This window comes from Arachis hypogaea, chromosome 10 (assembly GCF_003086295.3).
Source record: "Arachis hypogaea cultivar Tifrunner chromosome 10, arahy.Tifrunner.gnm2.J5K5, whole genome shotgun sequence".
In the NCBI taxonomy this organism is placed as follows: domain Eukaryota; kingdom Viridiplantae; phylum Streptophyta; class Magnoliopsida; order Fabales; family Fabaceae; genus Arachis; species Arachis hypogaea.
The window spans coordinates 113,630,962-113,658,338 of NC_092045.1; the positions used below are offsets into that span (position 1 = coordinate 113,630,962).

Consider the following 27,377-nt stretch of genomic DNA (forward strand, 5'->3'; position numbering starts at 1 on the left):
TTAGAAATATTAGTGGCACTCAAATTATCATACATCAGGGGTATATTTTCAGCCTTCAATTTGTAATCAGCAAGCTGTGTTTTTAACCATAAAAGCTGAGAACAACAAGAAGAAGCAGCTATATACTCAGCCTCTGCAGTGGATAAGGCCACTGTTGGTTGCTTCTTACTTGACCAAACATTTAATGACTTTTCAAGGAAGCAACATAAACCAGAAGTGCTCCTTCTATCAACTCTATCACCAGCAAAATCTGCATCACAATAACCAACTGCAGAAAAATCATCAATCTTAGGATACCAAAGACCAAAATTGGATGTGCCGTGAATATATCTAATGATCCTTTTAACTGCAGAAAGATGTGACTCTTTAGGTTTGGATTGGAACCTAGAACACAATCCAACACTTTGCACAATATCGGGTCTAGAGGAAGTTAAGTACATAAGAGAACCGATCATCCCTCTATACCTAGTCTCATCAATATCTTTCTCAGTTTCTCCCTTATCTAATTTAGAACTAGGATGCATGGGAGTTCCCATGGGTTTGGCATTTTCCATACCAAATTTCTTAACTAATTCCTTGGCATACTTTTCTTGATGAATGAAAATACCATTTTCAGTTTGTTTAATTTGCAGCCCAAGGAAAAAATTAAGTTCACCCATCATACTTATGTCGAATTCGCTTGTCATGAGTTTTCCAAATTCAGAACAAAGGGATTCATTGGCTGATCCAAAAATAATGTCATCAACATATATTTGGACTAGAATAAAAGAATCATTAGAGTTCTTGATGAATAGAGTTGTGTCTGTGGTGTCTCTTTGAAAACCATTTTTGAAAAGGAAAGAGCTAAGTCTCTCATACCAAGCTCTAGGAGCTTGTCTTAAACCATAGAGAGCTTTAGATAGTTTAAAAACATGATTAAAATGCTCTTTATTTTCAAAACCAGGGGGCTGCTCCACATACACTTCTCTATCTATCACTCCATTTAAGAATGCACATTTCACATCCATTTGGTATAATTTAAAACCACGATATGCAGCATAAGCTAAGAGAAGTCTTATGGCTTCCATTCGGGCAACAGGGGCAAATGATTCATCAAAGTCTATTCCTTCTTCTTGGTCATATCCTTGTGCCACTAGCCTTGCCTTGTTTCTTGCAATGCTACCATCTTCTCCTAACTTATTACGAAATATCCATTTGGTGCCTGTCACTTTCTTTCCACTTGGCCTTGGAACCAACGTCCACACTTGGTTCTTTTCAAACTCAAGAAGCTCATCCTCCATAGCCTTAATCCAAGAGGGGTCACTAAGGGCTTCCTTGACGTTTTGAGGCTCAGTTTGTGAAAGAAGGGCAATGTTTGAACCTTCATTTGCTTTTCTAGTGGAAGACCTAGTTTGCACTCCATGAGAGACGTCCCCAATGACAAATTCCTCAGGATAATTCTTCAAGAATCTCCATTCAAGAGGTCTGGTGGACTTGGAGGCAGATTCAGTCACCAAGGGATTGTGTGTGCTGTTGTCTGCAGAATTTCCTTCAGATTCATGAGACAAAATGGAATTGTCTCTTGAATTTTCAACAATTGCAGTTTCTGGTTCAACTTGTCCAAAATTTTCTTTTCCATGATTTTGAGCAGCTTCATCATCCTTTTGAGTTTGATTTCCTGCATCACAATCTTCCAAAATGCTTTGTACCAAGTTAGTATCACAAAATGTAACATGTATGGATTCTTCAATAATTCTAGCATCTTGATGATAAACCCTATATGCCTTACTAGTTGTGGAATATCCTACAAACAAACACTCATAAGTCTTTGGATCAAATTTTCCCAAGTTTTCTTTGTTATTTAAAACAAAACATTTGCATCCAAAGATGTGCAAGTAATCTAAGTTTGGTGGGTAGCCTTTCCAAAGTTCATAAGGAGTTTTCTTCAAAAATTTCCTTACGATTGTTCTATTTAAAATGTGGCAAGCTGTGTTAACCGCTTCAGCCCAAAGGAATTTTGGAGCATTATTCTCACAAAGAATAGCTCTTGTCATCTCTTGTATGCTTCTATTTCTTCTTTCCATAACACCATTTTGTTGTGGTGTTCTTGGACAAGAGAAGTTGTGAGATATTCCAAATTCCTCACAAAAGGATTCAAATAAATTATTTTCAAATTCAGTTCCATGATCACTTCTTATAGAAGAGATTTTCAAATCCTTTTCATTTTGAATTTTCTTGCAAAAAGGTTTAAAGACTGAAAAGGCTTCATTTTTGTGTGCAAGAAATAAAACCCAACCAAACCTATTGTAGTCATCCATAATTACTAAACCATAATGTTTACCACCTAGGCTTTGAGTTCTTGTTAGACCAAATAAATCAATGTGTAGCAACTCAAGTGGTCTTTTAGTAGAAATGTCTTCCTTTAGTTTAAAAGAACTTTTTGTTTGTTTTTCCATTTGGCAAGCATCACAAGTGATGTCTTTGTCAAACTTTATCAAAGGAAGACCTCTTACTAATTCTTTCTTTACAAGTTTGTTTATTTGAAACATACTTGCATGTCCCAATCTCTTGTGCCATAACCACTTTTCAGATTCTTTAGAGTGAAGACAAGCTACATTTTGATCCTTTAGTTCATCAAGAGTAAGTCCATACATATTATTGAAACGCTTGGCAACAAACATCACTTCATTTGTTTTTTTATTAACAACACAGCATTCAAGCTTTTTGAAAACAACTAAATATCCTAAATCACACAATTGACTTATACTCAAAAGATTGTGCTTTAAACCACATACTAAAAGCACATCATCAATGAAAGTAGATTGCTCATTACCTACTTTCCCAATAGCAATGATTTTACCTTTACCATCATCTCCAAAGGTCACAAAACCTCCATCATACTTATTTAGTTTGATGAAGTAGGTTGATTTTCCAGTCATGTGCCTTGAACATCCACTATCTATGTACCACATGTCCTTTTTGTTCTTGGATGCTAGGCAAATTTGCATGATGAGTTTCAAGTAGCCTTAGGTATCCAAATTAATTTGGATCCTTTGAAGTTAATCCATCTTGGTTGCCCAAGTGCAGTGAAATCACAAACAACATTGTAGACTTTGTTTCCTACAACTCTCTTTTCAATGAAGCATTGTGCATATGAGTGACCAGATTTCTTGCAATTTACACAATGATTTTTTTGTGTGTGTTGTTGAAATTGATATGAGTTATATTGCTTGAAATTATTAAAGTTTTGAAATTTTCTGGTTTTTGGAGGAGATGTATTTCTTTTGGCAAACTGATTTTTATTAGAGTTATTCCTCTTTGTGAAAGCATTTTCTCCAGAATTTCTTTGATCATTTTTACCTTTCGAAAATGAGGTTTCATTGTAAAAAAGTGGTTTCTTGAAAGCAACCTCATTTTTCGAAATGTAACCCAAACCTGGCCGGTTTGAACTCGGACCAGTTCTTGGTGAGGGCTCAGCTTCATTTGTGTATTCTTCATCAGATTTTTCACTTGTTGAATCATATCCGATACCTGATTTGTTTGGTATGGATTTGGTATTTGATGAAGAGGCCACAAATTTTATAGAGGAAGTGTTAGACACTACATCTTCCTTGGCTATGTAGCCTAAACCAGATTTTTCAAACAATGGCCTTTGACTTGCAAGTAATTTATCCAAGTTGCTAGACCCTTGAGCAAATTTTGCTAAGTCACCATTCAGCCTTTCGATCATTTTATTTAGTCTTTCATTTTCAGCAATTAACTCATGAGAATGATCCACAATGTGCTTTCCTTTTAATTTTTCAAGTTCAGATTTTAGAAATCTGTTTTCTTCAATAATATCCAAAGCACATTCAGTTTTCTTCACTTTTTCTTTTAAAAATTCATTTTCAGCTTTTAATATATCTCTTTCAGATCTACACTCATTATATTTGTCAAGCAATTTTGAGGTGTTTAAGGTCAAATCATCAATAACAGCATGCAAGTCCTCAATGGTCAAATCATAATAATTTACCTCATCAAGATTGTTGTTTCCAGCCATGAAGCAGTCTTTGTCATCTCCTTCAGATTCTTCTTCTTCATTTGAGTCATTCTCAAGATCCTCCCAAGCTGCCATGAGTACTCTCTTCCTTTCCTTCTTTCCTTTGTCCTCCTTTTTGAGCTTTGGACAGTTTAACTTGAAGTGTCCAGCCTCCTTGCAATGATGACACGTCACCTTGCTCAAGTCTATCTTGTGCTCCTTTGAACTTGAACCCTTGTATTTGCCCTTGCTCTTCATCATCCTTCTAAATCTCCTAGCAAAAAACAAAAGCTCGTCATCTGAAATACCATCACTAGACTTACTCTCTTTCGGTTCTATTTGTGACTTGAGGGCTATTTCCTTTTTCTTTGAGTCTGTGTTTGTGTGTGTGGCTTCATAGGCAAGGAGTTTTCCTCTCAGCTCATCATAGGTTATGGGACTTATATTGTTACTCTCGGTTAGGACAGTGGCAGTGTTTTCCCACTCTTTTGTGAGGCTTCTAAGGAGTTTTCTCACCAAGGTTTGTTCTGCATAGTTTGTACCCATAGCATCAAGGTTGTTGATTATGATTGAGAATCTCTCAAATGCTTCATCAATGCTTTCTCCATCCTTCATGCTAAACATCTCGTACTCTTTTCGCAGCATATCAATCCTTGTTTCTTTGACTTGTTTGGTGCCTTCATGTGTAACCTGGAGTTTTTCCCAGATTCTTTGGCTGTCTTGCATCTAGACACCTTCCGGTATTCTTCAAAGCTGATAGCACAGTGAAGAAGGTTGATTGCTTTAGCGTTCTACTCTATCTTCTTCTTGTTATCTTCATTCCATTCAGCTTCTTCTTTCGGAGTCACCACTCCATCAGCACTTGGTTTTGTTGGGATCTTGGGACCACTCACAACGATCTTCCATAGGTTGTAGTCAATGGATTGTATGAAGATTCTTATCATTTCTTCCCAGTAGGAGTAGTTCTTTCCGTTAAAGAAAGGTGGCCGGTTGTTTGACTGGCCTTCAGTGAGGGTGTAGGCAACTGTGGTTGTGCCCAGGTTGTTCGCCATTGGATCTTTACTCCAAGCGGTTAAGCTTGATTCTTGAGATCTTGGCTCTTGATACAAATTGAAGGTTGTGGTAGGCTTAGAGAAGGGGGGTTGAATCTATGCCTTCCTTTTAATTGCTGTTATTACCCTTTTGAAATACCTTTGCAATTTTGATTCTGTTTGAACTCAGCAGCGGAAATTTATGAGACAATTTATTTTTGTCCCATGAATATCAGAAAACAGAACTTAGCAGAGAAGAGAACAGCGAACACCAGCATGTATCCTGGTTCGGTTGCCTTATGCTATGCAACCTACATCCAGTCTCCTCCACAATTATGGAGGAATTTCACTATAGTTAACAGAATTACATACACCAATTTCACACTCAATTTCTATCCTAACTTGACATTGGTTATGCTAACTCCTAACTATTCACTCTTAGTGCTAACCCAACTAAGAAAGGGATACCAAACAGGTACAAGATACAAGACACTTAGCTAACCTAAAGAAATCAGAAAACAACTCTAGGCTTTTCTCTCAAGTGTATCTCTCAGCCTTTTTCAACTCTTGGCTTTTTCTCAAGCTTTCTCACAATGCCTTTTCTCTCAAGAAATTACAGAAAGATAAGCTTAGAAAAGTACATCACAATCAGTAAAACATGAAGGAGATTGACTTCATCTACAGCCTCTTTGCTATGTGCAAAACCAGATTCGCAAACCTCACATGCAGTTCTTCAGTGTTGGCCGAATGCTTCTTTGAAAGTAAGCATTATCCAAGTAGAGGAACTTCTTTATAGAACACTGTTCTCACACTCTGATTTTCTCTCCTTACTTTCTGAATGAACAGACAGCTTCTTTTATCTCCTTGCATGTTGCTTGGTTCTTCTTCTAAGGTCAATACCTTGAGCCTTGAGCTTCACCAACCCACAAGCTCACTTTTTCTTCTCAAACATCAAAGTAGGATCTTTGCTTCTGACTTCTCCAACTTGACCGAAAGCCAGGAAGGAGTAACCGAAATTGTCTTCCAATGGTCAACCAAATCTGAACCATAGAGATGCAACTTGGTCCCCAAGAATCTCTTGTGACCGTGGATTTGTAGCCGTGAAGAACAGAGATCAACTTTCCTTTGTATCCCATTTTGGATAGAGCATAGAGTTGGGAAGAAGAGAAGAAGATCTTATGCATGTAAGAGGAAATGGGTTACCTTTAACCTAAGCTGGATTTGGTTTGGATTTTCTGATTAGACTCTTGTCTTTCAAGCTTAATCTCTCTCTTTCTTTCTTCTTCGGTGAGTAGCGTGTGGAAGAAGCTCTCTCTCTTTCTTCTGTGTTTCTCTGACCAAAGGAAAAAAGTGTACATTGAGTTGGGGAAAGCAAGTAAGAGAGAATTGCTTGCTGAGTACAAATCGGGCTTGAGTATTGATATGATTTGCTTGGCCCGTTTTGATTTTTCAGCCTTAATTCCTTTTAGGCTTTGTTTATTTCATTAACCCATTAGCCTTGCTTTATTTTCCATTCTATTTGGGCTGTAATTCAAATTTTGGCCTGCAGTATTTTTATAAATAATTAGTAATATGCAATTATGATTAATCAACACTAATTATTTATTTGCCCAAAAATAATGTTTGTCATCACTAATTAATTTAGTTAATTTCTTAACTCAACATAAATTATTATACGAATTTCCATATTAAATTATTATTTTATTCATTTTCTAGTTTTTGACAATTAATTATAATTTTTACAATTAACAATTAAAATGATTTCACAAGAATTAATAATTTCAAAAAATAGTAGCACATTAGTAAAATACTCATATAATAACAATCAGGTTGCTTTTCCTATATTTCAACAAATCAACCATATAGCATTTTTTCAAATCAAATGAATCCTAAGATTGGGAAGATACATGCAAATGCTAGATAGGAGTGAAGTAATCACTACTGAAAATGAAAGGAAGCTTTGGTCCAGAAACAGAATAAAGAGATGATGAGTAAAATAATATTGGGAGGTCTCAAAGTGTTGGTATGATTTGGAAGCATAGGGAATGTGTCAGGTAAGGGCATTTCACAGTTCTCTCCATTGAAATAGACCCTCCTAGGAAAAGCCCATCCATTACTCAATGTAAAAGATTTTGGATCTTTCTCTAATAGTATCTCTGTTGACACAAAACCTTGTTGATCCTTATCCGAATGAACTAGTTCGGTGTTGTAATAATCAATCCCCCAAAACAGAGAAACTCCATCTGCATTCATGAATCACATATAACAGTTTTAAAGTTGCATACAGATGATAGTTGAGAATCGTTAAAAATAAAAAAGTATATTTGACTAAACTGCTTAATATTATCTTTACATAAAGATATCTACGTCACCGTATTTTACCTTGAAAGGCAAGGGGAAGTTTGGCAGTGTTGAAACTATAAGAAGTTGCATTCTGGGAGAAGGCAGGATGTTGGAGAAGCACATTCCAGTTAGAGTAGTTGCTCCTATAATTGTAGTTAGAAATGGTAAGCTTCACCCTCCAGTGAGTTACATAGTTGTTCTTAACATGCCAATGAACTCGAATTGGGCACATGTGCTTAGTGCATGCTATTATGTTCTCCTCTGATAAGGTATTACCCAACCTTATGCAAGACTTAGAAGCTTTGTCTGCTTCACTGCATCCACAGCTGCAATCAGGGCATGGTGTGATCATAGGGTTGTAAAATGTTGAGAGCGATACACAGCATATTGGTGACTTATTTGCCATAAAGTTGGAGTATGTACATGCTGACTTCCACGTTCCTTCAGTACAAAAATATAAATGTTACTACTATAATAATAATTTAGTATATGTTTATAAAATGTTAGACACATATTATGTTAATAATTTAGTCAAATATGTCAGATTATTTAACAGTTTCAGCGTAGCGCTGTGATAATTATTAATTTGCAAGAGAAAATGAGAATGTGATTACTGAGAGCAGGAACTTGTCTTTGTCCATTAAAAGAGGAGATGACAGTGGGATCAGTCTGAAGAAGAGGGGAACAAGTATAGCCAGGACCAGGGGCCAAGAGTGTGAGGTTATTAGGTGCTTGTCCTAGAGGGTATTGCCCTAAGTTGCGTACTTCAAGCTCAAACAAGGTGAATGAGCTCAAAGGATTGATGGCTCGAGCCGAGAGGATGCCGCCATTGCAGCAGTGTTCTGACCTGCTCTCTGGTGACACATCGGCCGGAAGATCAACTATGAGAGGATCTTTCTTGCAAGAATGTGGTAACTGAGATGTGTAAGAAGAACAGTTGCCTTGATCTGTTGCAACTGCACCATTTATTGACCATATAACTTCATCATTAGCCCATTGCCATCCAAGTTGCCAACCTGGTTTGTCTACATGCCGGTACTGGTAGTAGTTCTCAAGTGTCACCCTTGCCTGCAAAATCTATTATTATTATTCTCAGAGGAATGTTAGAAGACCAACAGAATTTATTATTTTTAGTCAGCAGTTAATTATCAATATTCAAAAGCGTAGGCTAAAAATATGTTGTTGGATTATTCGACATTGAAATATATATATTTTGGGATACATTTCAAGTTTTCCAAGAACCTAGGTGTTTCGGTGATTTTAGTCATTGACTTCAATCATAAAATATGTATAAAGTTGAGATCAATGACTAAAATCAATGAAATACCTGAATTTCTAGAACATTTTTAGAAGGTTAAGGTAAAGTGACCAAATATCCATCTTGTGTGCGTTGGTAAATGTCAAAAGTAACTGAAATGTTGCCATTTGGATCCAAAGGGTCGTAACAATCTGCAGAGACAGAGCGCAAGTAAATAAATAAGACAACCTTAAAATTACTTGCTCAAAGAGAAAAAGGGGACAAGCTAATTAGTTAAGTGCCTACCTGATAAAGTGCAGAGGACAACCAATATTAAAAATAGGATGAAGTTGAGTAGTACACAGGGAAGATGAAGATGAACCATTAGTACCATGAACATCTTTTTCCTTTTAACTTATAAGATCAGATTGAGTTCCATTCTCTAGAAATTAACTAACATTACTTCTCTTATTATTATATTACAGTAGCTTGGATAAAACAAGGAGTCATCATTGGAAATATCAGCTAATTAAATTAAATTCCATAAGTAGGTAGTCACTATAGATATTTGCCAAGTGACAAGTACATGCTACACTAAGACACTTGCTAGTTGCTACAAGTCAAGGGCACAGTTATTGCTTACTTATAACTTATAAACCGCTCAAGAGCCCGTATTATATATTGTTTTTACTAGTGACTTCTTTTCATGTGATTACCGGTCAAACATGATGTAACAATCCAAATTTTTAACCCTTTCTAATTTATAATGTAAGTTTTGATACTAAATTTAAAACAATCCTCCTAGAGAACCAACAAGAGGTATAGTAAACTGCAGCTAGTAAGCGATGTCCAATTCATTTGACAAAAAAAGAGCTTTGCTCCCTGAAGCTTGCCGGTCGCCACCACTTGCCTGAAGATCGCCACCTGAAGCTCTGTTGTGCTCTGCTCTGTTCAAGTTCTCGCTTTCTGGTTTGCTACATATAAATATATGTTTTGATTGTTTATGTGATTGTTAATAGCTTTTGAATGTTAATAAGCAAATGCAATCTATTAGGGTTATTGTTAATAGATCAAAAGCTAGGACTAAAGAGCCTGTTGATTATTGTTATGCGATTTGGTAATAGACTAATTGGTGTTTTGAGATGGAAAGTATGTCTTCAATTGAAGGAGATGTTGCTGGTAATGGCACGCTTCCAACTCAATGCCCTTTTGAGTTATTACAATATGATATAACTATAATATTTGTGCTTTTCTTTTGTTACTATATGATATTGGTGATTATTTTTTCTATTTTTGCCATAATAATTTCTATTCATATTAATACAACTATTTCTTATAGCATGTACCTCTATTCAAGACTTAAGACTATACATTCCTACAAGTATATATACACGTATACATAATTGCGATTTTTCACAAAGATTAGTAGGTCCGTCCCTGCTAATAGAATTTACAAAAAAGTGTGTAGTCCTCTTTAGAAGTGGTCAATATATGCATTGTCTTCAGGTAGATCCCAGTTATCATCGTCATCATCGTCTTTCTTTTTGGTTTCTTTGATAGCCTGCTTGTTTTCTGCTAATGATTTTAACTGTGGACGCCTGAAATTAAAATTAAAGATACAACTGTGAATCAAATTGTTACTTCCATTTGAAATAACATTTTCCTTAGTTTATTTATATATCTTTTTGGTTACTAAACATTTACCTTAGTTTATTATGTATATTAGAAGAATCCAAATATAGCACTCTTTTACAAATATAATGTGTGATCAACGGTTCAATCTGATCCATCTATCTAAGCAGAGCCTAAACCTAATCCTCCTCTAAGGAATTCGAATTCATATCAAATAGTTATCAGATTTTTCCAATTAAGCAAAAATCATGTTTCTACTAGAGGGAAAAAAAAGGATCTAAGCAAACACAAGAGAAAAAGGATCTAACCTTCTGCGGTTACGCTTAGCAGCCTCACGTGACTTGCGCTTCCGCTTGTCCTGTGTGTCTTCGTGGTACCTCCTCCTCCTGCACTCTTGGATGACGCCAGCCTTCATCACTTCTCTTCGGAACCGGTTCAGCAGCCTCTCCTCCGGCTCGTTCTCCTCCACCGCCACCTCCACGTTGTACGTTGATTTGAACCACATCGTGTTCGCCTGCGCCAGCGACGGGCACACCACCGACGACAGCGACGACGGAGACGATGAGCAAGAATAAGGTGGATCTTGATCGGAGTGATCCAGTGGCGTCACGTGGTGTAAGGGTTTGCGGATGGTGAGGTTTGGCGGTGGTGGTAGTGGTGGTAATGGTGGTGGTGGTGGTGGTTGTGATTTTGGCGGGAATAAGAAAGTGAGGAAGTTGGAGAAGGTGGATAGGGAAGCCATGATTGATGAGTAGGAAGTAGGAACGATGGAAGTTGGTAGAAGCGAGTATTCTCACTATTTTGTATTCCTATGTGCCCAAACTTGGGGATTTTCCCACAGCTTTTTCTTTTAAAAAAAAATTAATTAGAAATAGGGTGAATTCAATCCAACGTGGCTGAATTTCAACGAAGAGTGTAGAGTGTAGACTTTAGAGGTTTTTCACAAAAAAAAATCAATTAATTAATACTAGTTAATTTCTTATTATGAAATGATTTTTTAGTTTTTTTAAGAATTACGATTTAGTATTAGGATTTACAATTTAAAATATTTAAATTTAAAACACTGATCATATGATTGAAAAAGAAAAATATTAACTTCTTATTAAGATAGTTATTTTTTTTGGGGGTTAAATTTTAGGCTATTAAAGATTATTTTCTGGTTCTCTATAAATCCCATTTTTCCTTGTAAAAGATTACTTAATTAAATCTGCTCTGTGGAAAACTAGAAATTGTCTCTAAAAAATTAATCCCCAAAACAAGATAATTAGTTAATTACTACTTTCTCTTGGACCGGAAGATAATTACTCATAAAATCAATATCATATTGGTGTTGGGCTTTTTTAAATTTATGGGAAGCAATGGTGGTCAATATAAGCCCATTTCTTTTTTAATTTTTATCAAACGAAAAGGAGGCTAGGGTGGCAATGGGGCGGGTAGGAGCGGGTTTTTGCTCTATTCGATTCCGACCCGTCTTGTCGTACAACAATCCGCATAGAGTTTGTCCTGCTTTTATCCGCGAATAGTAAAACGTTGAACCCTAACCCGCCCCTGCGGGTACCCGCCCCGCCCGTACCGCTCCTATAATTATTAAAATCCAATAAATAAAATTAAATTTCAAAATTTATATAACCATCATCACATACATAACATAAATTAAAGTAAAAATTTAAATATGATATAACATTATTAATCATTTACTAATTATTTTATATATTATATATATTATATATTAAAATTATATATTATATATATAGCGGGACGGATAGGGGCGGGTATTACTTAAACCCGACCCCGCCCGTCCCTCCCAAGAATCCGTCCCGCTAAAAACCCACCCTAATGTAGGGCGGGTAATTACCCGTTCCGAATAGGTAGGGGAGGAGTGGGTACCCGCGAATTCAGGTGGTATTGCTATTCCTAGAAGAGGCCTAACTAGGCTATATAGCCATCGAACGGAAAACAGAAAGGGCTACTAAACAACGCTATCTAATAATTAATAGGTATTTTAGATTAACTATTTTGGATTGATCGAGTGGTCAGCTCACTCATTTATTTAAGTAAATATCGGATGTTTGAATTCTGCCTTGTGCTAATAAATTTATGAACTAAGTTAAACACTTAAACCTTATTTTTAGTTTTTAGTAAGTGTGCAACATTTATATATGTACTTACTTTTATAGTTATTGATTTAATTTACATTTTTATGGTTAAAATTGTTTATGCTAAAATATTTTATAGCTGAAAAAAGAAGTGATCCGTCACCTTATAACTCAGTCTTTATTATGCATTATGAGTTATAACTCGGTGTTAACTATCATTCATTCTTTTGTTTGTAACTGACACCTTCATTACCGACTTAATGACCATCATTTCTATCTTAATGACCAAACGGTCATAACATCAATTTTATGCTTATAAAAAGAACCTTCTATATCTAATCTCAAGAATACATTCTATATTCAATTATTCATAGAATTATTATAAACACAACATAACACATGATAACTTTCATTTCATGTCTTACATTCTATATTCATAGAATTATTATATACCTCTTAAACATTTACTGACTTGAGCGTCGGAGTGTCTTTTGCAGGTACCCACCCCCTTGTTCTCTCCTTGCCGACGTATAACTCATCCCGACGAGAAGTTTGAAGACATTCATCGACGGACGAGCTATACACCGGCTAAACTCAGCAAGAACAATTGGCGCCGTCTGTGGGGACGAGTAAAATCATTCCCACTCCCCTTAGGTTCATAAAACTTGATTTACATTTAAATTTTTGAACCAATCTCAACAATCTTATTTAAGATTTTAATACCTCTTATCAAATTTTAATCTATCGTAACTTTTTATAACGTATTTACTTTATACATTCAAATTGCTTCATTTTTACGTATCATAATATTCCACATCTCATAATCGATTAATGAACCAATCCGAGAATAAACTCGGCTTTCAATTAATCTGAAACGAACTCGGTTTTCAATCAATCCGAGCACAAATTCACTTATCAAATTTGCTTATTTTTTTTCAAAGTTCTCTATTTACACAAGTAAAATTATATATTTTATTCAACATACTTTTATATTTATACTTTGAGTAACTAATACTTACTGATTTATTAGTTATATTCAAACCTCACTATATGTTCTATACAATAATGACATATAACAACCATGTCAATTGCATTTTTATTTCTTATGTATTATATTCTTACTGCTTAATGATTTCATTTATACAATTAAATGACAGTAATGATGAGTTTAAATATTAAAATTGGATTCCATCAAAAATTAATTATATATCAATTGTATATAACTGTTACACTATTCATTTTATACTATTAAATTTTATGTTACTATTTGTTTAATGTAGAAAATTAAACAGACAATTTACTATTATTACACGAGAAATATCCCTCGTCATACTGTAACTGCTAGAAACATTATACTAAAAACATTATACTAAATGTATAATTCATCAATAACTGTTATCTTACTGCTTTATTATCAAATTAAAGCATGTCCTACAAAACAAAATTCAGATATTCACATTTGGCATGTATGACATTCATATATGTCGTCTTCTTCTCTATAATTATCAACTTTAAGGTATATTTTTTTTTACTTTGAACTATTTTACTTTTACAATATATATTACTCAATATATGTTACGACTTTATACCTATTCATTTTCTCAATTTATGTTATTCATATCAGACCTTTACTGTAAATTGTAAATATTCAATAAATAATTGCTTTGAGAGAGAAATTTATCAATAAGTTGTTGTGGGTCGGAAAAATTTCCAAGACAATTAACCATTATATCCTCGGATCATACAATCGATTCCGTCAATGGATATCTATCTCAGAACTTTTCAGTTCATATACAATCAAATGCTAAAATTGTTCTTAAGTGGAAAAGTATCCCCACACAACTATCTGGATTGAATGACTCTTATCACTCAATTATTTTTTTGAATAAGTGCCGACATAATAACCCGACTAAGTTTGGGGGCTCACCATATCATTATTCACTCATCTTTTAATCGAGTTATAACTCATTTTATTTTCTAAGCTTAGCCTGGATCATATGATCGGCAGACAAAGCTTGGGGGCTGTGATCCGTCACCTTATAACTCAGTCTTTATTATGCATTATGAGTTATAACTCGGTGTTAACTATCATTCATTCTTTTGTTTGTAACTGACACCTTCATTACCGACTTAATGACCATCATTTCTATCTTAATGACCAAACGGTCATAACATCAATTTTATGCTTATAAAAAGAACCTTCTATATCTAATCTCAAGAATACATTCTATATTCAATTATTCATAGAATTATTATAAACACAACATAACACATGATAACTTTCATTTCATGTCTTACATTCTATATTCATAGAATTATTATATACCTCTTAAACATTTACTGACTTGAGCGTTGGAGTGTCTTTTGCAGGTACCCACCCCCTTGTTCTCTCCTTGCCGACGTATAACTCATCCCGACGAGAAGCTTGAAAACATTCATCGACGGACGAGCTATACACCAGCTAAACTCAGCAAGAACAAGAAGTTTATTCGGTATATATTTATTATTTAATATTATTTTTTATTCTTATAAAATAGGACAATGTCAATATTAATATTTTGATAGAGAATTAAATGAACTATAATTGATAAATATAGATAATAAATATGTATAACAATACAATAATACTAGAGAGACAAAAAATGTCAAAATTTATTTTATTTTATATTTATTAATTATTGTAATAATTAATAAATATTAAATAAGATAAATTTTAACTAATTTTTTTATTATCAAATATTTTCGTAACAATAATACTTGAGCTTTACAAGTAAATTCAATTATTAATGAACTAATATTAAATTTAGTCTAACTCGACTCTATTCGTCTCACTTTTACTTCTAATGACATTGTCATTATCAAATTTGACCTATCACCTTTAAATACATTATTTGATCCGAGTTCTTTTCCTCATCTTTAACACCCACATAAAATTTTAGCTAAATTCAGAAGTAGTTTTGTATTAAAAACAAATTAAACAATACATATATTTATATATGTTAATTTATTTAATGATTAATTTTTTTGTGTACATATAAATTTTTTTAATATAAATATACCATTTTTCAATTAATTTTTATTTTTATTTTTCTTAATTTTTTTGAAATAAAAAGCTCAACACAACAAGGTGGAGCATCAACGTTTCAACAGAAAAGTACTAAACAGATAAGATAAACTAATTCCTAATTATCTTCGACAAAAACCATCAACAACCCAAAAGATCAAATATCACTCCATTCTTTGTAACAACTCCTGCAACACCTGATTCTTGATTCCTGAAAATTCTGTCATTTCTTTTCAGCCAAGTGTTCCAAATGATAACAAGGAAACCAAACTCACCAATATTCTATTAATTTGATTGCACGATTGACCCCCTAACCACGTAAACTTACGGTCATTCAACTCTATATCCACTTGTTCGATAATGCTGTTAACACACTAGCACATTTTCTTTCTTCCAACTGCAAACCTCGTTGAAGACACCCATGTAGCAAAAAGGAACCTGACATATTTCCGATAAAAAAGTCAACTCTTCCCACACAGCAAGCTTCTCTTCCCTTGTATGCGCACCATACACCAAGCAAACAACACAAATAAAAATTATTGTTTATTAATTTCCCTTCTATACACAACCATCTCTCTCCTTTGTAACAATTTCTCAACCTAAACATCATAATATCCCACATTATTAATAAAACTCTAGAAGCACCTTCCGATCCCACAAATTCCAAATTCACCGCATCATTATCCCAAAATTGCACTACATCAAACTTAGAAATCACTTCCTTCTTTGTCTCTATCAATCCTAATATATTCACCTTATTTTTACTCTTAAATTTTTACCATTTTTCACTTTCCAACACCTCCTAAATCCCTCATATTTCACAAACTAAAATCATTTAAAAACTTTATTACACACCTTATTTCGGTTTTTAGGGCAGCACCTTCTTGCTTTCTCTTTTTGTTTTACTTGCCTTCTTTTTTGTGCCAATACTCCATTCTGAGCTTGTAGAATAGCCATAATGTCCTCATCCTTGTCATATAAAACAGCTCCTAATTCGACAGCCAGATCTCAAGCAGCCTTATTTTCAGTCATATCTTTATCCCAACTTTCTCCGTATTCATCTTGATTAGTTTCACCGTCTGCATCCTGCTCTGGGTCCTTCAAATTTTCTAAGTTCTTTACAGCTCTTTCATCATCCAACCCAATTTTCTGCATCACTGTATTCTCATCCTCTAAATCTGAATCTTGCACTGCATCACCCCTCATCAGACATATGCCAACATGCTGCTTACCACTCTCGTCCAAACTAGCGTGGATCTCATTAACTACACTTGGTGGAATATTTTTCTCTGTTGTGGTGTTCGAACAACTCTCTGTACCTCCGCCAATCTCTTTTCCAGCTTAATTATGCTCGTCGGATGCATAAGGGGCTTCATGCTCCTCCCTGCCCTCCACGCCATCAAGTTCAGCACGGATATTATCACCTCCACCACTAGCAGCTGACTTCCACACTACTCCCAGATCTGCTTCGTCGGCGCTATTCACCGTGGCATCAACCCTGCGAACTCCATGACTAGCCACGCCCCTCTCGTCATTGTCACCCGCAGCAGCTAGTAAGGAGGCCCTTTTTAAACGCACAATGACGTACTCTCCGTCGCACCACACAACCACTTTGAAGCCACACCCCACTAACATATTGGGTCTTATATGCTTCAACTCAGCCCCAACTGAACTTTTGTTCAACACCAGATCAATCCCTTCTTTTCGTTTATCCCCGTATTCCCAAGTCTCTGTTCTTTCAGAGATTACTTCGTTGTTGTTTGAGATCTTATAGATTTCGCACTCACCATAACTGCCGGATACACCTAAGGATTATCCGATCGTATTTTCAAAAAACTCTCATGCCACTCATCCAAATCCTCAATAGCAAATACCTTTCTATCCTTGTCATGCTATGCCTCCCGTATCCCATGTGGCTGTCATTACCACCGCATTTCATCCCACCTCCAACGGTTCCCTCTGAATTTCAAGTTTTTCACTTCTATGGTGTTCCAAGACAACTCTCTTTTTCTCGTTCACCTCAATATTCTTTTCTTTGATTTTGTCTTGTTTTTCATCAAGAGACTCCTTGACATCTTCATCGTGCGTAGTGATTTTTTCCCGGACGTCAATCCTGCTCCTGTACTTAGTCTCACCCACAAAGATGTCTTTGCTCCTTAATCGCATTCCATTCATCTCTTTGATGGCCTTTAATGCACATCCTTTTGTACTATACCTGATAAAAGCAAACAGATGGATCCGACCATACTTCTCCTTACGTGCCAAATAGATGTCATTTATCCTTTCTGTCCACTTGAACATATGAAACAATTCATTTTTCGAAACATTGCCAGGTAAATTATCTACAAAAATTGTAAATGATTCATTCTCTAATCGGACGCTACCCAGTTCCAAATCCGTAGATCTTTTTCAATATGAGGCTGTCTAACTTTATCCCACCTTACATTAAACATAGATAAATTATAGAGTAACAAGAGTACTTACTCTCATACTTGTTTTGAAGCACCATTCTACCGGTCCTTTTCTCTGATTGTGTCACGGACGGGGTTGTAGACTCTACGATTAGAGTGGCGGAGCTTTTTCTACCACCTCTCAACGATGGAAACAGACCAAACAAAGATGCCCTCTTCTTCTTCGTCCAAGATTTCCAGAGTGAGGATAGACGGTTTGGACATATCAACTAAAGTGAACCTGTATATTTCTTTTTTTGTTTTAAATTTTTATTCTTCTACTATAAGTGAAAGAATGTATAAATGTGGAAGATTAAATGTAAATAGTTTTTCAATATTTGATTTAGTGAGTTTTATAATGTCTTTCAATATTTCAATATTGGTTTTGGAACTCATATTAAAAAAATGCATGATCTGATTCTATGAAAGAGTATATGAAGAATACACAAAAATAAAGAATATTATGTTATGAAAAAGTACATAAAGAGTAAAAAAAATAAAGAATATTATGTTATGTATTCTTTGATTGATGAATTAAAAAAAATAAAAATTAAATATATACAGAACATTGTCTATAAAAAATAAATAAAATAAATAAAATAAAATAATAAAAACTAAGATAAAAAAAATAATTTAATAAAAAATCTATTACTAAATTACATATTTTGGATGACTTGTTAAAATCAATTTGATTGCTAAGAGAAATTTCTTCCTTGTACATATTAATATAATTCCAAACATTGTCCAAAATAAGCACTAATTTATCTATCTTCTCCGACGCGGATGACAAAATTTCTGACTGGTCAGTTATCTCATCATCATCAAGCTTTCACCTATCTTTTGGCAATGGAGTTTTACCATTTAAACATGCTAAAAGCTTGGGAAACTGTGGCTCAATACACATTCTCAAAATTAAAACTCTTCCGCTTCTTATTTGATTAAGTGTGAGTTATTACTTACTAACAAAGTTTTTTCCAATTCTCCCATTCCACATATACCAACGAAGAAGACATTATCATCCCTTAGAAAATCTCGCATCTGTATGAAATGAAATTTCAAACAGAAAAATTAATAAAATTAAAATAGTACATAAAGAGTAAATAAACAATATATAAAAATAAAGATTATTGTGTTATATATTTTTTAATTAATGAATTATAAAAATAAAAATTAAATATATATAAAACATTGTCTATACAAATTTTTAACCCATATCATTGTTTAATCGATAATATTCTAATTGAAATATTAGTAAATTGTATATATTCGTATTATTGTACTCATATGACTAATTATATTTATTCGATTTAAAAAAAATAACAATTTATTAATTTTTAACTAACAAATAAATACATTTATATTACTTTTAAATTAAAATTTTTTAAATAAATGTACTCTTATTATTTTAATTTTTTTAATCTAAATAAACATATTCGTATTATTTTAAATTTTAATGTTTTAAATAATCATACTCTTATTATTTTAAATTTTTTTAAATTTAAATAAACATACTCATATTATTTTAAATAAGTATATTCTTTTAATTTAAAAATAATATGAATGTATTTAAATAAAAAAAATTAACCACTGTTATCTTTTAAAAAGCGAATAAATATAATTAATCATATGAGTACAACAATACGAATACATACAATTTTATAAATCATTAATTTAAATTATATCTATTTAAATTTTAAATCACAAACTAATACAAATTTTATAATTTAAAAATCTAATTATTTAAATTAAGTTGATTAAAATTTATAAAAATATACTAATATAATTCAAATCGTATTAAAACGTAAACAAGTTTGCTGAGTCCATAAACAAACTTTACGTAAATAAATAAGTTTAGCCAATGTGATAGGCGAATTTTGTGCAAACTTTATGAAAACACAGTAAAAAAAATTAAATCCTAAAGAATAACATGATTTTTTTAGAATTAATTTTTTTTATATTTTATAATAAAAATAAAAAATTTTATTAACATTGAGCTAGTCTAATATATTAGATAATTTTATTTTTTTAGTGTAATTCGAATTGCATCCCTTATAATTCGAATTAGTGTAATTCGAACCACTCTGGGTCAATCTGCATTATAATTCGAATCAGATAAATTTGAATTATGTACGAATTTTGGTTGCATATTTCGAATTGATTAACTTTAAATTACGGTTGATTTGTAATTCGAATTAGTTTGATTCAAATTATATAAAAACAAACTTCTAGTTGATCCATATTACATTTTTTACTTTAGTTAAATCATGTAATTTTTCCTCTCTTCTGTTTTAATAGTGTGATTTGCCATAAAATCTCAATAACGTAACATATTTTAAAGTGTGTTATGGTCAAAATAACTTCATTAATAGAGTTTTGACAACTATTCTTATTAGACACGTGATGTTTAAGGAAGTCATTCCGTAAATTTGAGTTTAAACTGCATATGTATATCAAATAATTTTATCTGTGGGATGACTAGAACTCGACTCATTAATAATTAAATAAATTGAACTAATAAATTTATGAACTAAGTCAAGCCTTATTTTTAATTTTTAATAAGTGTGCAACATTTATATATGTAATTATTTTTATAGTTATTGATTTAATTTACATTTTTATGGTTAAAATTGTTCATGCTAAAATATTTTATAGCTGAGAATAAAAGTTTACTCGGTATATATTTACTATTTAGTATTATTTTTTATTCTCATAGAATAGGACAATGTTAATATTAATATTTTGATAGAGAATTAAATTAACTATAATGAATAAATATAGATGATAAATATATATAACAATACAGTAACGCTTGAGAGAAAAAAATGTCAAAATTTATTTTATTTAATATTTATTAATTATTAATTATTATAATAATTAATAAATATTAAATAAGATAAATTTTAATTATTTTTTTTATTATCAAATATTTTCGTAACAATACTTGAGTTTTATAAATAAATTCAATTGTTAATGAACTAATATTAAACTTAGTCCTCGACTCTATTCGTCTCCCTTTTACTTCTAACGAACATTGTCATTCTTGAATTTGATTTACCATGTAATACCCTATCACACAAAACTTTATGTTTAAGCTGTAAAATAGAGATGGTGTGGTATTACAACCTCTAAAATAAAATATACATATATATAATAGCAGAAAGAGAACGATAAACTAGGAGTCTTGAAGAACAGGTGAAATAAAAGTCGCGAAATAAAAAGCGCAACCCTCAGAAAACGAGTTAACTTGCATACTAAGAAAGCTATAACTAACAAGCACAAGATAACAAAACCAGGAATAGAGGGCCAAAGATACAAAATAACAAAACTCTTAACTTAACCTGCGAAATCAAGACTGGCCGGAGGATATTTACATGTATATGTACATATCCAAAATCCAAGTTTACGTAAACAAAACCCTATCTCTCCATAGGCCTCTAAGAGGATCAAAAGAAACAAGTCATTCGGAGAGGAAGCTAAGTACATATATATATATATATACACACACACACACATAACTATACAACAGAAAGAAATCCAATAACCACTTCGCTTCAGAAGTCCAAACGCCTAACGAGGTGCCTCTCGACCTGCATCTGGAAAAAAACAATAACATAGTATGGGGTAAGAACCAGAGGTTCTTAGCATGGTAAAGGTGCCACGCATATAAGATATAAGGTCTTGGAAATGCCAGAGACAATCATAGAACGCCGACTCTCAGATTATAAAGCTTAAAGTATTAAACAAATGCCATAAAAGGTGGTCTTCTAAGAGTATCTAAATCTAGCTTAACTTAATCTTAACTCTAAGTCTTACCGCCTTTCCTCCTTACCCCCATCTCCGACAACATATCACAGAAAAAAAACAGATAAAGGCAAGCACAAGAAAGGTACAAGTACTGCAGATAACAGATATACAATTAGCATAGAAAATACATTTAGGCATACCCAGTTAATGTACAAACAAGTAATTCAAGTAATATGCACATGATGCATGCCTATTCTATGGCTGATGAGTCTCATCTGTCGGTTATTAAGCTAACCCGACAAATCCGGTTTGCTAAACCCTTGGATTGTCCCTCGTCGCGCATCCCCAAGAGTCTATACATAGCTTTTCGTCATATATAAATATCAATTGCTCAATGGGGGTACCATTCCCAGGGATTTATACGTGTTCGGTCACCCTTACGACATAGGATCAACAGAGTATCGAGTTTCGACCTAGTATGCGTGGTGGTAAGCCGCGGTACTTTATCCAGGGAATCTCGTATCTTAGATCACTTGATTGCTTAAGCCAAATATTATACATAACCATTTATAACATTTCATATTCAATTCATTACCTTTATAGCTTTACTTCACCTCCAAGTTATTTCTATTTTCTAACTTCATCTGGTTATCAGGCTCATTACTACTATTTATGACTAGAAGAATGAAAATAGAGGTTTAGAAGTTTGAAATAGGATTTAAAACTCAGAAAATCATATTTGCTGGAATATGGGCCACGTGAACGCCTGGCTCACCCGTACGTGTGGGAGTATAAAAAGGCAGTTTGCGTGCGCATCCCCTTATCATGTGTACGCGTATGTATGCACCTCATGTCACGCATACGCATGAGCCACACGTACGTGTAAATTCCATGCCACGCGTACGCGTGGGCGTACGTTTTTATAAAAATTTGGTGAAGTTAAAAAAAAGCTACAGAAATGCCAATTCCCGACCCAAACTTCCGACGTGTATAACTTAGTCATTTTAAACCATTTTTTATCTGTTTTTCAAACGGCATAAACTTCACGAACCCAATTTTCATTTAAAACAAGTTGAAAATAATTTGAGAATCCGGAAGCCAAGTTATAGCTTGCCGAAGTTCTGCCAAAACCAACTTTTCACAAACCCTTTTAAACCTCTATTTCATTGATTTACCATTCACACATCAACCATTCCACACCTGAAATCAGCCCTAATAGATACAATATCCCAGCAACATAACTTTTCACCATTTTATCATCCATCATAGATCAACAATACACAATTTCACGCCTCAACAATTTTATCATGCACTACTCAATATGTATATAATCATATAATCATCAACTCAATCACTTTTCACACTATTATCAATATAGCAACAATCACCATCACATAACCAACTCACATTATAAATATCAAGGATACTAAGCATTGTACATTTCCGTGCGTTCCAACTTATCTTATGGTCATCTAGCATATGTTTTCACAGAACATTAAATATTATATACACGAAACCTAAACCATACCTTGAGCGGTTTTCACGTAGTGATCAAGGTAACTCACCAAAACAAACACAGTCCCAGAAGTTCAATAAAACACTAGTGCTCAACCTCCACCAAGTTCCAACGTCCACAATTTCAAGCTCCAATTATTCATATACAACCTAATACATATTCATAACACATATACACCCAAATTTACATATCCATATATAAAATTCAATATTCATACACTAATTCAGTAAACTAATTAAAGTCAATAATCCTTACAATACTCACAAATCCAGAGAGTCAAGTTCAACGAATTTCGCAAGCTAATTCTAACCTAGAGAACCAAAATCAACAAATTCTTCAAGTTAGACACTCACAATTTTTTAAAATTAGGGGTAGAAGAACTGGAATGATAAAGTGACTTACCTAAGAAATTGTTCCGGTAGAATCATTGAGTTCAATGCGGTGGTCGCGTGGCCGCAAAACAGGCGGCGATTGGAGCTCAGAACGAGAAATTACGTGGGTTTTATTTTGGCGTTAGGTTGAATCTTCTTCTCCCCTTCCCTGGCTGTGTTCAGCGTTTATGCTGAATGGGAAGGAAGAAGATGAGCTTCAGCTCACTTAAGTGTTGGGCCGGTTGGGCTCACGGCCCGATTTAGGCCCGGCTCAACCGATTCAGCCCGTTCAATCCAATCTTAGATCGAATTCTTTTAAATTAATGTCAAAATTCTCGTTTTGATGAGTTCTAATCTAATTTAATATAATATTCACATTTTTAACTTTCTTTATTAAAATTTAATTTATTAACTAATTATTTACTAATTTAATGGGATTTACATACCACCTTTGAATACATCATTTGACCCGAGTTTTTTTCCTCATTTTTGAGGTCCTACATAAAATTTCAGCTAAAAAATCAGCAGTAATTTTGTATTAAAAATAAATTAAACAACACATATATTTATATACCAAAATATATTAGTGATTAATTTTTTGTGCCCATATAATATTTTTTAATATAAATATATCATTTTTCAATCAACTTGTATTTTTATTTTTTTAAACAAAGGAAAGAACATATCAACTAAAGTGAACATGTATATTTCTTTTTTTGTTTTTAATTTTTATTTTTTTACAGTAAGTGAATAAATGTGTAAATGTCGAAGACTAAATGTAAATAACTTTTTAATATTTCATTTGGTGAATTCTATAATGTTTTTTATTTTAGTATCTAAATTGTCTAATAATTTTCTTCCTAAAATAAAAAATTAAATATTTAAAATTTATTAAATAATATGAATTTATCTTTTTAAATAAATTAGACACTATTTTAGAGGCAGCAGAGCAATCACCATTTCATTTATACCGTGGTGGAGTGTGCAGTAAATATGAATGGTTGATCATGGCTGACAATTAACAAAGACAGAATGATAAATGACTTGTGTAAGTCTTTATTACTAAATCTTTCAACCAAAAAGGATAAAATTCACCAAAACTCAACGTAGGAAATTAAAGAATAGCAAAATTAAATATGAACAGTTTATGTACCATAAGAGTAAAAAATAAATATATATAGTAGTATGAACAGTATAGTTCCACTGAATTTTGGGAACAGACCAAATTCATTGGAAGCTCTTCTCAATACCTTCAAGGGACATAACAAATTAAGATAATATTAATTAAATAACAGGGTCATTATATATAGTAGTGGTGTTTAATTAAATTTTAGCAGCTGCTTTTAACTTGTATCTTCCTAGCTATAGTATATAGAGCATCATCAAGAAAGATATATAGGAATTTATGAAGCTAGCTAGTGTCCACTGATAAATAAATAAATAACTAAATTAGGTTGGTCTATTAGTTAATTTACTAGTCTACTTAATTAAGCGTCGGAGATTTAAATCACATCTTATGCATATAACAACTCATTGATCAATATCGAACTTTTAAATAAAGTTCAGTATCACAATAGGTTAGAGGATACCGTAAAAAATAAAAAATAAATAAATAATTAATAATTAAAGTCGCTTACAGTAAGCAAAATCAATCCACAATAAGCGACAAGTTTGGCTTACCAAATATGTAGCAGCAGAAAGTGAAATTAAAAGGTCTGAATCTTAATTAAAGAGGAATATACAATGACGTCATCTAAGATCTCGCTCCAATTATGTGTGTTATATACTTATTAGATACTTATATGCCTCTTCATTGGTGCAATTAACTGTTTAAAGACCTGAAAATCTTGGAAAAGATTTTAAATTGCGGTATATATGCAACATAAGTAGCTAACAGCCAACAGAGATGGTTTTGTTTTGATGCTTATATTAATACTTTATTCAAATCTCATTAACAAATTGCTGCCGCTTTATATTATTAGTGTGTTAAAGGTGCCAATTAATGTACAAATATATGTAATATTAACAAATATAAAGTTAGTTTATATAGTAAGTATGTCATATTTTAATTAAGAAGTCTTGATTCATGTATACAATGGGTGATTATTTTCATGACATTTTGATATAAAGATAATAATTAATAAAAATTGTTAGATAATTTTATTAATTAATCCGTTTAAGTAAGTACTAAAAATTTAAATTTTATATTATATTACAATAATTTATTGACTAATAATAAATTTTTAAATAAAATTCTGATTCACGATGAATAAAGCAGATTAAATCCAACTATTACGATGATTGAAGGGCCAACAATATTTTGAGCATGTGAATATACATAGCAAGCGCACTCCTTTTTGGAAAGTTCTTTTGGATGCATGCATGAGATTTTTGTTGCGTGTGAATCTGTACATCGTTTTAGTTAATTCTAATCTAAAAAGAAATTAAGAAGAAATTTTCACTAACTCTATTTCTCAGTAATTAACCTATAATATAGGGAATGGTGTATAAGCATCTTTGTTCATAAAAAAAAAAACTTTGTAGAAATAGTACTTTTTTATAATGAATTAAATTAACAATAATATTAAGGTCTATTAAAAAAGGGTGTCCTTAAATGTGACTTAAAAACCTAAATATCCTAATATTAGTTGTTACTCAACATTGCTAATAATGCATCTAAGAAAAAGCAAACCGTATAGCGTTTTTTGAAAATTAACTATTATTGAAGGTTAAAAAAAGGAAAAAAATAAAATATTAAAAATATTAAATTTTAAATTTGAATCATCAATATAAAATAAAAAATATTATATGTATATTAAAATTAACTATTAAAAATAGTTATTAATTTATATATAAATATATGTTATTTAATTTATTTTTAATATGTATTATATTCTAATATATATTTTATATTAGTGACTGATTTTGATAGTTGATTTTAACATACACCTAATAAAATTGATATAAATATAATAAATAAAAAGTTAAGACGTGTTTAATTAACAAAAGAGTGAACTACCAATTCGATTTCTGTCCATTTTTTCAAATGACATCGCGACTACTCAAGATAAAAACAATCCACCTCGGTCCATATCCTCTATTTCTGTGACAAAACGTGATTTCTATGAGTATTTTTCCGTCAATTCCAAATGAAAAACCTGACGTGTCACATTAACCTTGTGTGTTGGTACATATATCTTACTGTTGATGTAAATGTTTGTTGTATAAGTGGACAATGTAAAATAATCAGGGACTTAGTTGTTCTGATCCACGCCCGTAAAAAATATTGTCGTTTCAATAGTCAAAATGTTAAGCATCTTAAAATTTAATGATTGGGATTCGAATTGTCTTATTTATATTTGTTTATGCATATGACTAGAATCAGCCATATGAGAAAAACAATGTTGTTGCATCTGTCATAAATTCTTTGATAATTTAATATAAAAACTGAATTCATCTGCATATTTGTTATTGATTATAATCTTTATGTGTTGGGCAAAACAAAAATAAAGAAAAGTAAGAAGAAGTCACCTAAGACTTTTCTAAAGAAAATTTTTTTGGAGACTCAAGATTAGGGATATGAGAATTCTTCAGAGGCTCAATATCAGAAATAAGATACTGCATAACATAATATTAAGATAAATTTACATAATTTGCCTCAAATTAAATGTCCTAAAAACATTTGCAATAACAATTTTTACAACAAAAAAGCAATAACTAAGGCTGAAAAACTAAAGCATCTATGGCTGCTCTTTATAATTTTATAATTTTTAGCGTGCAATTCTAAATTTTGCACTTAGACCCTTCATTTTCCTATCAAACAACTTAGTTGTAAATCCAAATTAATCTTCATTTTACTTCCAACTTTCAAAACCAAAGGACATTGTACCTTTAAC

At 32.5% G+C, this 27,377-nt stretch overlaps 2 protein-coding genes across 2 annotated transcripts; both read right to left on the bottom strand.

Moving 5' to 3' along the window:
- Positions 1-6,842: 6,842 nt before the first annotated feature.
- Positions 6,843-8,993, bottom strand: LOC112716780 (COBRA-like protein 1). The gene is made up of 5 exons (XM_072204332.1): positions 8,915-8,993; positions 8,741-8,820; positions 7,986-8,448; positions 7,411-7,812; positions 6,843-7,271 (listed from the first exon to the last, which is right to left on the bottom strand). Exons 1-5 carry the CDS (start codon positions 8,991-8,993, stop codon positions 6,967-6,969), a joined length of 1,329 nt encoding a protein of 442 aa, XP_072060433.1. The 3' UTR covers positions 6,843-6,966.
- Positions 8,994-9,879: 886 nt separating this feature from the next.
- LOC112716779 (small ribosomal subunit protein bS21c) lies at positions 9,880-11,118 on the bottom strand. Its single transcript, XM_025768775.3, has 2 exons — positions 10,549-11,118; positions 9,880-10,206 (listed from the first exon to the last, which is right to left on the bottom strand). The coding sequence occupies exons 1-2, from the start codon at positions 10,980-10,982 to the stop codon at positions 10,083-10,085; spliced, it is 558 nt and encodes a 185-aa protein (XP_025624560.1). The 5' UTR covers positions 10,983-11,118; the 3' UTR covers positions 9,880-10,082.
- Between the last annotated feature and the right edge of the window lie 16,259 nt (positions 11,119-27,377).